At 57.0% G+C, this 12,500-nt stretch overlaps 1 protein-coding gene across 1 annotated transcript in view; it reads left to right on the plus strand.

Moving 5' to 3' along the window:
* LOC137320110 (cytoplasmic phosphatidylinositol transfer protein 1-like) overlaps nucleotides 1-10,888 on the plus strand; it is a 20,217-nt gene extending 9,329 nt beyond the window's left edge. Inside the window, exons 4-10 of the mRNA XM_067981874.1 lie at nucleotides 3,030-3,037; nucleotides 3,135-3,206; nucleotides 3,816-3,908; nucleotides 3,997-4,152; nucleotides 5,489-5,552; nucleotides 8,520-8,594; nucleotides 10,356-10,888. Of these exons, the coding sequence (XP_067837975.1) occupies nucleotides 3,030-3,037; nucleotides 3,135-3,206; nucleotides 3,816-3,908; nucleotides 3,997-4,152; nucleotides 5,489-5,552; nucleotides 8,520-8,594; nucleotides 10,356-10,672 (785 nt within the window). The 3' untranslated portion in view covers nucleotides 10,673-10,888. The remainder of the gene's footprint in view (nucleotides 1-3,029; nucleotides 3,038-3,134; nucleotides 3,207-3,815; nucleotides 3,909-3,996; nucleotides 4,153-5,488; nucleotides 5,553-8,519; nucleotides 8,595-10,355) is intronic.
* The last annotated feature ends 1,612 nt before the right edge of the window (nucleotides 10,889-12,500 follow it).

The raw sequence follows: 12,500 nt of genomic DNA on the forward strand, positions 1-12,500 counted from the left end.
GAAGGTGGGTAGGTGGGATTGAGGGATATGGGGAGAAGGTGGGGTAGGTGGGATTGAGGGATTGGGGAGAAGGTGGGTAGGTGTGGGATTGAGGGATATGGGAGAAGTTGGGTAGGTGGGATTGAGGGATATGGGGAGAAGGTGGGTCGGTGGGATTGAGGGATTGGGGAGAAGGTGGGTAGATGGGATTGAGGGATTGAGGAGAAGGTGGGTAGGTGGGATTGAGGGATTGGGGAGAAGGTGGGTAGGTGGGATTGAGGGATTGGGGAGAAGGTGGGTAGGTGGGATTGAGGGATATGGGGAGAAGGTGGGTAGGTAGGATTGAGGGATATGGGGAGAAGGTGGGTCGGTGGGATTGAGGGATTGGGGAGAAGGTGGGTAGGTGGGATTGAGGATTGGGGGAGAAGGTGGGTAGGTGTGGGATTGAGGGATTGGGGAGAAGGTGGGTAGGTGTGGGATTGAGGGATATGGGGAGAAGGTGGGTAGATGGGATTGAGGGATTGAGGAGAAGGTGGGTAGGTGGATTGAGGGATTGGGGAGAAGGTGGTAGGTGGGATTGAGGGATTGGGAGAAGGTGGGTAGGTGGGATTGAGGGATATGGGGAGAAGGTGGGTAGGTGGGATTGAGGGATTGGGGAGAAGGTGGGTAGGTGGGATTGAGGGATTGGGGAGAAGGTGGGTAGGTGTGGGATTGAGGGATTGGGGAGAAGGTGGGTAGGTGGGATTGAGGGATATGTGGAGAAGGTGGGTAGGTGGGATTGAGGGATTGGGGAGAAGGTGGGTAGGTGTGGATTGAGGGATATGGGGAGAAGGTGGGTAGGTGGGATTGAGGGATATGGGGAGAAGGTGGGTAGGTGGGATTGAGGGATTGGGGAGAAGGTGGGTAGGTGGGATTGAGGGATTGGGGAGAAGGTGGGTAGGTGTGGGATTGAGGGATATGGGGAGAAGGTAGGTAGGTGTGGGATTGAGGGATTGGGGAGAAGGTGGGTAGGTGTGGGATTGAGGGATATGGGGAGAAGGTGGGTAGGTGGGATTGAGGGATTGGGGAGAAGGTGGGTAGGTGGGATTGAGGGATATGGGGGAGAAGGTGGGTAGGTGGGATTGAGGATTGGGGAGAAGGTGGGTAGGTGGGATTGAGGGATTGGGGAGAAGGTGGGTCGGTGTGGGATTGAGGGATATGGGGAGAAGGTGGGTAGGTGGGATTGAGGGATTGGGGAGAAGGTGGGTAGGTGTGGGATTGAGGGATTGGGGCGAAGGTGGGTAGGTGTGGGATTGAGGGATTGGGGAGAAGGTGGGTAGGTGGGATTGAGGGATTGGGGAGAAGGTGGGTAGGTGGGATTGAGGGATATGGGGAGAAGGTGGGTAGGTGGGATTGAGGGATTGGGGAGAAGGTGGGTAGGTGTGGGATTGAGGGATTGGGGAGAAGGTGGGTTAGGTGGGATTGAGGGATCGGGGAGAAGGTGGGTAGGTGGGATTGAGGGATTGGGGGAGAAGGTGGGTAGGTGGGATTGAGGGATGGGGGAGAAGGTGGGTAGGTGGGATTGAGGGATTGGGGAGAAGGTGGGTAGGTGTGGGATTGAGGATTGGGGAGAAGGTGGGTAGGTGTGGGATTGAGGGATGGGGGAGAAGGTGGGTAGGTGGGATTGAGGGATTGGGGGAGAAGGTGGGTAGGTGCGATTGAGGGATTGGGGAGAAGGTGGGTAGGTGTGGGATTGAGGGATTGGGGAGAAGGTGGGTAGGTGGGATTGAGGGATATGGGGAGAAGGTGGGAGCGATGGATTGGGGAGAAGGTGGGAGTGAGGGATTGAGGAGAAGGTGTGAGTGAGGGATTGGGGAGAAGGTGGGAGTGAGGGATTGGGGAGAAGGTGGGAGTGAGGGATTGGGGAGAAGGTGGGCGTGAGGAACTGAGGAGAAGATGGGAGTGAGGGAGATGGGGAGAAGGTGTGAGTGAGGGATTGGGGAGAAGGTGGGAGTGATTTATTGGGGAGAAGGTGGGAGTGAGGGATTGGGGAGAAGGTGGGGAGTGAGGGATTGGGGAGAAGGTGGGAGTGATGGATTGGGGAGAAGGTGGGAATGAGGGATTGGGGAGAAAGTGGGACTGATGGATTGGGGAGAAGGTGGGAGTGATTGATTGGGGAGAAGGTGGGAGTGAGGGACTGGGGAGAAGGTGGGAGTGAGGGATTGGGGAGAAGGTGGGAGTGAGGGATTGGGGAGAAGGCGGGGAGTGAGGGATTGGGGAGAAAAATGGAGTGAGGGACTGGGGAGAAGGTGGGAGTGAGGAATTGGGGAGAAGGTGGGAGTGAGAGATTGGGGAGAAGGTGGGAGTGAGGGATTGGGGAGAAGGTGGGAGTGAGGGACTGGGAGAAGGTGGGAGTGAGGGATTTGGGGAGAAGGTCGGGAGTGAGGGATTGGGGAGAAGGTGGGAGTGAGGGATTGGGGAGATGGTGGGAGTGAGGGATTGGGGAGAAGGTGGGAGTGAGGGATTGGGGAGATGGTGGGAGTTAGGGATTGGGGAGAAGGTGGGAGTGAGGGATTGGGGAGAAGTTGGGAGTGAGGGATTGGGGAGAAAGTGGGAGTGAGGGATTGGGGAGAAGTTGGGAGTGAGGGATTGGGGAGAAGGTGGGAGTGAGGGATTGGGGAGAAGGTGGGAGTGAGGGATTTGGGGAGAAGGTGGAAGTGAGGGATTGGGGAGAAGGTGGGAGTGAGGGATTGGGGAGAAGTTGGGAGTGAGGGATTGGGGAGATGGTGGGAGTGAGGGATTGGGGAGAAGGTGGGAGTGAGGGATTGGGGAGAAGGTGGGAGTGAGGGACTGGGGAGAAGGTGGGAGTGAGGGACTGGGGAGATGGTGGGAGTGAGGGATTGGGGAGATGGTGGGAGTGAGGGATTGGGGAGAAGGTGGGAGTGAGGGATTGGGGAGAAGGTGGGAGTGAGGGATTGGGGAGAAGGTTTGTTTCTTGGTCTGACTGATGAAACACTAACTGTTCAGTATTATTTCACCCTCCACATTGACGCACCCATCAAACACTGAAGAATACACAGTGAGTAAAACCCCTTCGATTCTGTGCGATTGAAATCTTTCAACGTTTCGTTACAAACTGAATTGGACTGAAACTTCTTTGTCTCCTCGACCCTCAGTGCTCCTTCCTGCAAAAATTCTCCATCAGAATCGAGACTCACTTTCAGAATAACAATGGGAGCAACAATCGTGTAAGTGTTTGAAAGGGTTAATCCCCCTCCGATAGGCAACAGGCTGCCTGTCTGAGTGTAAATGGGGAGAGGTGGGTGAGAGGGTTAATCCCCCTCCGATAGGGAACAGGCTGCCCGGTGTCTGAGTGTAAATGGGGAGAGGTGGGTGAGAGGGTTAATCCCCCTCCGATAGGGAACAGGCTGCCCGGTGTCTGAGTGTAAATGGGGAGAGGTGGGTGAGAGGGTTAATCCCCCTCCGATAGGCAACGGGCTGCCCGGTGTCTGAGTGTAAATGGGGAGAGGTGGGTGAGAGGGTTAATCCCCCTCCGATAGGGAACGGGCTGCCCGGTGTCTGAGTGTAAATGGGGAGAGGTGGGTGAGAGGGTTAATCCCCCTCCGATAGGGAACAGGCTGCCCGGTGTCTGAGTGTAAATGGGGAGAGGTGGGTGAGAGGGTTAATCCCCCTCCGATAGGGAACGGGCTGCCCGGTGTCTGAGTGTAAATGGGGAGAGGTGGGTGAGAGGGTTAATCCCCCTCCGATAGGGAACAGGCTGCCCGGTGTCCAAGTGTAAATGGGGAGAGACGGACTGGGTGATCCTCCCTTGACTTCTGTCTCTCCTTTTCCTTCAGGTGTTTAATGAGGTCCCTACCCCAGCGGAGAACGTCTGCCCGCTCGATATCGTCTGCGATGAGTTCCCTGAACGACACTACAAGGCGGCTGAGGTAACGTCAGTGAGCCACGGGCCGCTCAGAGCAGGAAATGCCCAGGCTTTGTTTGCGGCCTGTGCTGAACCTCGTTCTTTGCTTGCAGGACCTCAGAACCTTTCACTCGGTCAAGACAAAGAGAGGCCCACTCACTGACAACTGGAAACTCAAACACAACCCTGTAATGTGCTCTTACAAGCTGGTCGCGGTCAAGTTTGAGGTCTATGGGCTGCAGACGAGGGTCGAGGAAATGGTTCACAAGGTGAGACAGAGAGAGAGAGGTCAGTATCCTCAGGAGAAGATGCAACCAGAGCGATGTGGGCATGCCCCCTCCCGCCCCGACTGGGACAGGACTAGACGTCCAGGCCCCAGGGGAGTGAGAGGTCAGTGTCTGGCCCACTGACCCCACCCAGGCCACCATCAGAGAGAGAAGGCCCTTCATCGCCCTCTCGATCTGGGCCTGGAGGTGTGGCATGTTTTTGGAAGAGTGCAGAGGGAGCTTTACTCTGTATCTAACCCTGTACCTGTCCCTGGGGAGTGTTTGATGGGACGGTGTAGAGGGAGCTTTACCCTGTATCTAACCCTGTACCTGCCCTGGGAGTGTTTGATGGGACAGTGTAGAGGGAGCTTTACTCTGTATCTAACCCTGTACCTGCCCTGGGAGTGTTTGATGGGACAGTGTAGAGGGAGCTTTACTCTGTATCTAACCCTGTACCTGTCCCTGGGAGTGTTTGATGGGACAGTGTAGAGGGAGCTTTACTCTGTATCTAACCCTGTACCTGTCCCTGGGAGTGTTTGATGGGACAGTGTAGAGGGAGCTTTACTCTGTATCTAACCCTGTACCTGCCTGGGAGTGTTTGATGGGACAGTGTAGAGGGAGCTTTACTCTGTATCTAACCCTGTACCTGCCCTGGGAGTGTTTGATGGGACAGTGTAGAGGGAGCTTTACTCTGTATCTAACCCTGTACCTGCCCTGGGAGTGTTTGATGGGACAGTGTAGAGGGAGCTTTACTCTGTATCTAACCCTGTACCTGCCCTGGGAGTGTTTGATGGGACAGTGTAGAGGGAGCTTTACTCTGTATCTAACCCTGTACCTGCCCTGGGAGTGTTTGATGGGACAGTGTAGAGGGAGCTTTACTCTGTATCTAACCCTGTACCTGCCCTGGGAGTGTTTGATGGGACAGTGTAGAGGGAGCTTTACTCTGTATCTAACCCTGTACCTGCCCTGGGAGTGTTTGATGGGACAGTGTAGAGGGAGCTTTACTCTGTATCTAACCCTGTACCTGCCCTGGGAGTGTTTGATGGGACAGTGTAGAGGGAGCTTTACTCTGTATCTAACCCTGTACCTGCCCTGGGAGTGTTTGATGGGACAGTGTAGAGGGAGCTTTACTCTGTATCTAACCCTGTACCTGTCCCTGGGAGTGTTTGATGGGACAGTGTAGAGGGAGCTTTGCTCTGTATCTAACCCTGTACCTGCCCTGGGAGTGTTTGATGGGACAGTGTAGAGGGAGCTTTACTCTGTATCTAACCCGTGCTGTTGTTGACCCGTTATGGATGGACCTGATTTTGAGTGTGTGTATCTCTGCTTTCCCCGGTAGAATATCCGGGATATCCTGCTTGTGGGGCATCGCCAAGCGTTTGCATGGATTGACGAATGGTTTGGTGAGTGATTCCCGTGGTCAGTCACTCCCGACTGACGCCCCGAGGACCTGAGCCACTGGCAGTGCGGACAGCCATGCCAATGACCCAATGCGGCCGCCTCTCCTGGTCTCCTCCCTCCTTGTCGGAAGCATCTCTCCCCTCCCCACCTCGACCCCCCCCCCCCGGCCCCCAGAGGTCCACCTCTGAGCAGCGTCCCCGGCACGTCCTCTCCAGCCCCCTGCCCGCCAAATACTCATTCGGCCCCTGCTCTGTACAACGCAATGATTTGGAGGGAGCCGAATGTGTCGGGTGGCCAGTGTACGACCAGCGGGACTGGAGACGATTTGGTTCTGGTCCCACTGCGCTATCTGGCCGTCCATTTGCACACTCACAGGGAAGGTTCACCTGGTTGATTGGAGAATGTCCGCAGAGACCCCCTGAACTCTGAGACCCCCCCCCCCAATCTCTCAGGACCCCTAAATTCGCAGGCCCCAGAATCTCAGCCCCCAAAGCTCTGAGACCCCCAACTCTGAGATGAGAAATATTTTGCTTTAAACGGTGCTCGAGGGGGGCCCGTTCCCCCAGCAAGGAGAGCGGGGGGGTGGGGGGTCAGTGCCCGTGGGGGACCCGTCCCCCAGCGAGGAGGGGGGTCAGTGCCCGTGGGGACCCGTCTCCCAGCGAGGAGGGGGTCAGTGCCCGTGGGGACCCGTCCCCCAGCGAGGAGGGGGGTCAGTGCCCGTGGGGACCCGTTCCCCAGCGAGGAGGGGGGTCAGTGCCCGAGGGGACCCGTCCCCCAGCGAGGAGGGGGTCAGTGCCCGTCGGGACCCGTCCCCCAGCGAGGAGGGGGTCAGTGCCCGTGGGGACCCGTCCCCCAGCGAGGAGGAGGGGAGTCAGTGCCCGAGGTGACCCGTCCCCCAGCGAGGAGGGGGGTCAGTGCCCGTGGGGACCCGTCCCCCAGCGAGGAGGGGGGTCAGTGCCCCTGGGAGAGGGCGGAGAGAGAATTTAACCTCAGGTTTTTGTTGAGGTGGAGGTTGGTAGTTGTGAGACAGGTTTTACCAGTCTCTGAGCAAGTCAGAAATGCAAACAAAACAAAACAGAAAAAACCATTTGACTTTCATGCGAACAGACAGAGGGCATTCAGGCGTGTCGGACGTAGCTCCATGGTGAGGACGCTCTCTCGCCTCTGAGTCAGAAGGTCCTGGGTTCGAGCCCCCACCCCAGAGACTCGAGCCCCATAACCCAGGCCCACACTCCCCGGTGCCAATACTGAGGGAGTGCTGCACTGTCGGAGGTAGATGGATATACTCTAGGACTCGAGCCCCATAACCCAGGCCCACACTCCCCGGTGCCAATACTGAGGGAGTGCTGCACTGTCGGAGGGAGATGGATATACTCTAGGACTCGAGACCCAGAATTCCACCGAGTCCCGTTCACCCATCACCCCCTGTGCTCGCTGGACCGACACTGGTTCCCGGTCCGGGAACGGCTCGATTTTAAAATTCTCATCCTCCTGTTCAAATCCCTCCATGGCCCTCGCCCCCCCTCCCTATCTCTGTAACCTCCTCCAGCCCCTACAATTCTCATCCTCCTGTTCAAATCCCTCCATGGCCCTCGCCCCCCCTCCCTATCTCTGTAACCTCCTCCAGCCCCGACAATTCTCATCCTCCTGTTCAAATCCCTCCATGGCCCTCGCCCCCCCTCCCTATCTCTGTAACCTCCTCCAGCCCCGACAATTCTCATCCTCCTGTTCAAATCCCTCCATGGCCCTCGCCCCCCCTCCCTATCTCTGTAACCTCCTCCAGCCCCTACAATTCTCATCCTCCTGTTCAAATCCCTCCATGGCCCTCGCCCCCCTCCCTATCTCTGTAACCTCCTCCAGCCCCGACAATTCTCATCCTCCTGTTCAAATCCCTCCATGGCCCTCGCCCCCCCTCCCTATCTCTGTAACCTCCTCCAGCCCCTACAATGCTCATCCTCCTGTTCAAATCCCTCCATGACCCTCGCCCCCCCTCCCTATCTCTGTAACCTCCTCCAGCCCCTACAATTCTCATCCTCCTCTTCAAATCCCTCCATGACCCTCGCCCCCCCCTCCCTATCTCTGTAACCTCCTCCAGCCCCTACAATTCTCATCCTCCTGTTCAAACCCCTCCATGACCCTCGCCCCCCCTCCCTATCTCTGTAACCTCCTCCAGCCCCTACAATTCTCATCCTCCTGTTCAAATCCCTCCACGGCCCTCGCCCCCCTCCCTATCTCTGTAACCTCCTCCAGCCCCTACAATTCTCATCCTCCTGTTCAAATCCCTCCATGACCCTTGCCCCCCTCCCTATCTCTGTAACCTCCTCCAGCCCCGACAATTCTCATCCTCCTGTTCAAATCCCTCCATGGCCCTCGCCCCCCTCCCTATCTCTGTAACCTCCTCCAGCCCCGACAATTCTCATCCTCCTGTTCAAATCCCTCCATGGCCCTCGCCCCCCTCCCTATCTCTGTAACCTCCTCCAGCCCCGACAATTCTCATCCTCCTGTTCAAATCCCTCCATGGCCCTCGCCCCCCTCCCGATCTCTGTAACCTCCTCCAGCCCCGACAATTCTCATCCTCCTCTTCAATTCCCTCCATGGCCCTCGCCCCCCTCCCTATCTCTGTAACCCCCTACGACCCTCCGAGATCTCTGCGCTCCTCCAATTCTGGCCTCTTGCGTATCCCCGATTCCCATCGCCCCTCCATTGGCGGCCGTGCCTTCAGCTGCCTGGGCCCCGAGCTCTGGAATTCCCTCCCTAAACCTCTCCCCCTCTCTCTCCTCCTTTAAGACGCTCCTTAAAACCTCCCTCTTTGACCGAGCTTGTGGTCACCTGTCCCTAATATCTCCTCATGTGTCTCGGGGTCTGATTTCTGCCTGATTTATGCTCCTGGGAAGCACCTTGGAGATATTTTACCATGTTCAAGGCACTGTGTGATTGGGAGTGTTCTTAATGCATGTTCCTTGTTCCAGATATGTCCCTGGACGATGTGCGCATTTACGAGAAAAACATACAGGAACAGACAAATAAGAAAGTGTCCATCGCAGGTGAGACAGAAGTTCGACCAGAGATGAACGTTTACCTGGACTGGGAGAGGCAGTGGGTCAGACAGTGACCTCTCACCCCTCTGGGATCAGCAGGTCAACTATAGCCCCAGACAGATGCAGGGACGGGATGCTCACCAATGTGGGGACTGAAGGGAGCTTTACTCTGTATCTAACCCTGTACCTGCCCTGGGAGTGTTTGATGGGACAGTGTAGAGGGAGCTTTACTCTGTATCTAACCCTGTACCTGCCCTGGGAGTGTTTGATGGGACAGTGTAGAGGGAGCTTTACTCTGTATCTAACCCTGTACCTGCTCTGGGAGTGTTTGATGGGACAGTGTAGAGGGAGCTTTACTCTGTATCTAACCCTGTACCTGCCCTGGGAGTGTTTGATGGGACAGTGTAGAGGGAGCTTTACTCTGTATCTACCCTGGGAGTGTTTGATGGGACAGTGTAGAGGGAGCTTTACTCTGTATCTAATCCTGTACCTGCCCTGGGAGTGTTTGATGGGACAGTGTAGAGGGAGCTTTACTCTGTATCTAACCCTGTACCTGACCCTGGGAGTGTTTGATGGGACAGTGTAGAGGGAGCTTTACTCTGTATCTAACCCTGTACCTGCCCTGGGAGTGTTTGACGGGACAGTGTGGAGTGAGCTTTACTCTGTATCTAACCCTGTACCTGCCCTGGGAGTGTTTGATGGGACAGTGTAGAGGGAGCTTTACTCTGTATCTAACTCTGTACCTGCCCTGGGAGTGTTTGATGGGACAGTGTAGAGGGAGCTTTACTCTGTATCTAACCCTGTACCTGCCCTGGGAGTGTTTGATGGGACAGTGTGGAGGGAGCTTTACTCTGTATCTAACCCTGTACCTGCCCTGGGAGTGTTTGATGGGACAGTGTAGAGGGAGCTTTACTCTGTATCTAACCCTGTACCTGCCCTGGGAGTGTTTGATAGGACAGTGTAGAGGGAGCTTTACTCTGTATCGATCCCTGTACCTGCCCTGGGAGTGTTTGGAATGAGCTGGAGCATTGACTGTGCTAGGCTGCCATCTGCTGGCTCCCTTCAGTTGCAGAGCTATTCTCCACTCAAAAAATAAGAACAAAGTACAGAGCAAGGAGGGGGGTCAGTGCCCGTGGGGACCCGTCCCCCAGCGAGGAGGGGGATCAGTGCCCGTGGGGACCCGTCCCCCAGCGAGGAGTGGGTCAGTGCCCGTGGGGACCCGTCCCCCAGCGAGGAGGGGGTCAGTGCCCGTGGGGACCCGTCCCCCAGCAAGGAGTGGGTCAGTGCCCGTGGGGACCCGTCCCCCAGCGAGGAGGGGGGTCAGTGCCCGTGGGGACCCGTCCCCCAGCGAGGAGGAGGGTCAGTGCCCGTGGGGACCCGTCCCCCAGCGAGGAGGGGGATCAGTGCCCGTGGGGGACCCGTCCCCCAGCGAGGAGGGGGATCAGTGCCCGTGGGGACCCGTCCCCCAGCGAGGAGGGGGATCAGTGCCCGTGGGGACCCGTCCCCCAGCGAGGAGGGGGTCAGTGCCCGTGGGGACCCGTCCCCCAGCGAGGAGGGGGGTCAGTGCCCGTGGTGACCCGTCCCCCAGCGAGGAGGGGGGTCAGTGCCCGTGGGGACCCGTCCCCCAGCGAGGAGGAGGGGTCAGTGCCCGTTGGGACCCGTCCCCCAGCGAGGAGGGGGGTCAGTGCCCGCGGGGAGAGGAGAGGGGAGGCTGGGGAGGAGAAACGAAAGTTGGTTTAATGAGCCTCCGTGTTATTTCGTTGTCAGGGACAGAGGTCAACCACCAGCCAAAGGACCTGAGCCCCTCGAAACCAGGAATGCTGCGTTCTGTGTCAGTGAGGGAGGAATTGCTGATGGCCCAGAGTGGGGACCGAGCCTCGGATCCCGACCTTCCCAGAAAGGCCAACTGCTTGAAGCAGAGATTCCTATCCGGGCAGGAACAGAGGCCGGAATTTCAATCGGGCATGGACAGCACTTCAGAGCGGATTGCAGTCGAGGGAGCACCGTGCCCGCCTTCCAGGATGGCAAAGACTGGAAACACCTACCCAGGAGTTCCAACTCTCTGTCCCTCCTCACTTGAATGAGATTCTGTTAATCGGGGCCTCCTCGTTCAACGGGGTCTCTCAGCATCCGGGGGGGGGCCCCCTTCAAACGCGCATGTGTTGACGACGCAGAGGGAAAGAGGGAGAGGACATTTGGACACATCCCATTCTGATCGATCCCAATCCCACCTTCTCCCCAGTCCCTCAATCCCACCTACCCACCTTCTCCCCATATCCCCCAATCCCATCTACCCACCTTCTCCTCAATCCCTCAATCCCACCTACCCACCTTCTCCGTAATCCCTCAATTCCCACCTACCCACCTTCTCCCCAATCCCTCAATCCCACCTACCCGCCTTCTCCCCAATCCCTCAATCCCACCTACCCACCTTCTCCGTAATCCCTCAATTCCCACCTACCCACCTTCTCCCCAATCCCTCAATCCCACCTACCCACCTTCTCCCCAATCCCTCAATCCCATCTACCCACCTTCTCCCCATATCCCTCAATCCCATCTACCCACCTTCTCCCCAATCCCTCAATCCCACCTACCCACCTTCTCCCCATTTCCCTCAATCCCATCTGCCCACCTTCTCCCCAATCCCTCAATCCCACCTACCCACCTTCTCCCCAATCCCTCAATCCCACCTACCCACCTTCTCCCCAATCCCTCAATCCCGCCTACCCACCTTCTCCTCAATCCCTCAATCCCACCTACCCACCTTCTCCCCATATCCCTCAATCCCACCTACCCACCTTCTCCTCAATCCCTCAATCCCACCTACCCACCTTCTCCTCAATCCCTCAATCCCACCTACCCACCTTCTCCCCAATCCCTCAATCCCACCTACCCACCTTCTCCTCAATCCCTCAATCCCACCTCCCAACCTTCTCCCCAATCCTTCAATCCCACCTACCCACCTTCTCCCCAATCCCTCAATCCCACCTACCCACCTTCTCCTCAATCCCTCAATCCCACCTCCCAACCTTCTCCCCAATCCTTCAATCCCACCTACCCACCTTCTCCCCAATCCCTCAATCCCACCTACCCACCTTCTCCCCAATCCCTCAATCCCACCTACTCACCTTCTCCCCAATCCCTCAATCCCACCTACCAACCTTCTCCCCAATCCTTCAATCCCACCTACCCACCTTCTCCCCAATCCCTCAATCCCACCTACCCACCTTCTCCCCAATCCCTCAATCCCACCTACCCACCTTCTCCCCAATCCCTCAATCCCACCTATCAACCTTCTCCCCAATCCTTCAATCCCACCTACCCACCTTCTCCCCAATCCCTCAATCCCACCTACTCACCTTCTCCCCAATCCCTCAATCCCACCTACCCACCTTCTCCCCATTTCCCTCAATCCCATCTGCCCACCTTCTCCCCAATCCCTCAATCCCACCTACCCACCTTCTCCCCAATCCCTCAATCCCACCTACCCACCTTCTCCCCAATCCCTCAATCCCGCCTACCCACCTTCTCCTCAATCCCTCAATCCCACCTACCCACCTTCTCCCCATATCCCTCAATCCCACCTACCCACCTTCTCCTCAATCCCTCAATCCCACCTACCCACCTTCTCCTCAATCCCTCAATCCCACCTACCCACCTTCTCCCCAATCCCTCAATCCCACCTACCCACCTTCTCCTCAATCCCTCAATCCCACCTCCCAACCTTCTCCCCAATCCTTCAATCCCACCTACCCACCTTCTCCCCAATCCCTCAATCCCACCTACCCACCTTCTCCTCAATCCCTCAATCCCACCTCCCAACCTTCTCCCCAATCCTTCAATCCCACCTACCCACCTTCTCCCCAATCCCTCAATCCCACCTACCCACCTTCTCCCCAATCCCTCAATCCC

Source organism: Heptranchias perlo, unplaced genomic scaffold (genome assembly GCF_035084215.1).
Source record: "Heptranchias perlo isolate sHepPer1 unplaced genomic scaffold, sHepPer1.hap1 HAP1_SCAFFOLD_975, whole genome shotgun sequence".
Lineage (NCBI taxonomy): Eukaryota > Metazoa > Chordata > Chondrichthyes > Hexanchiformes > Hexanchidae > Heptranchias > Heptranchias perlo.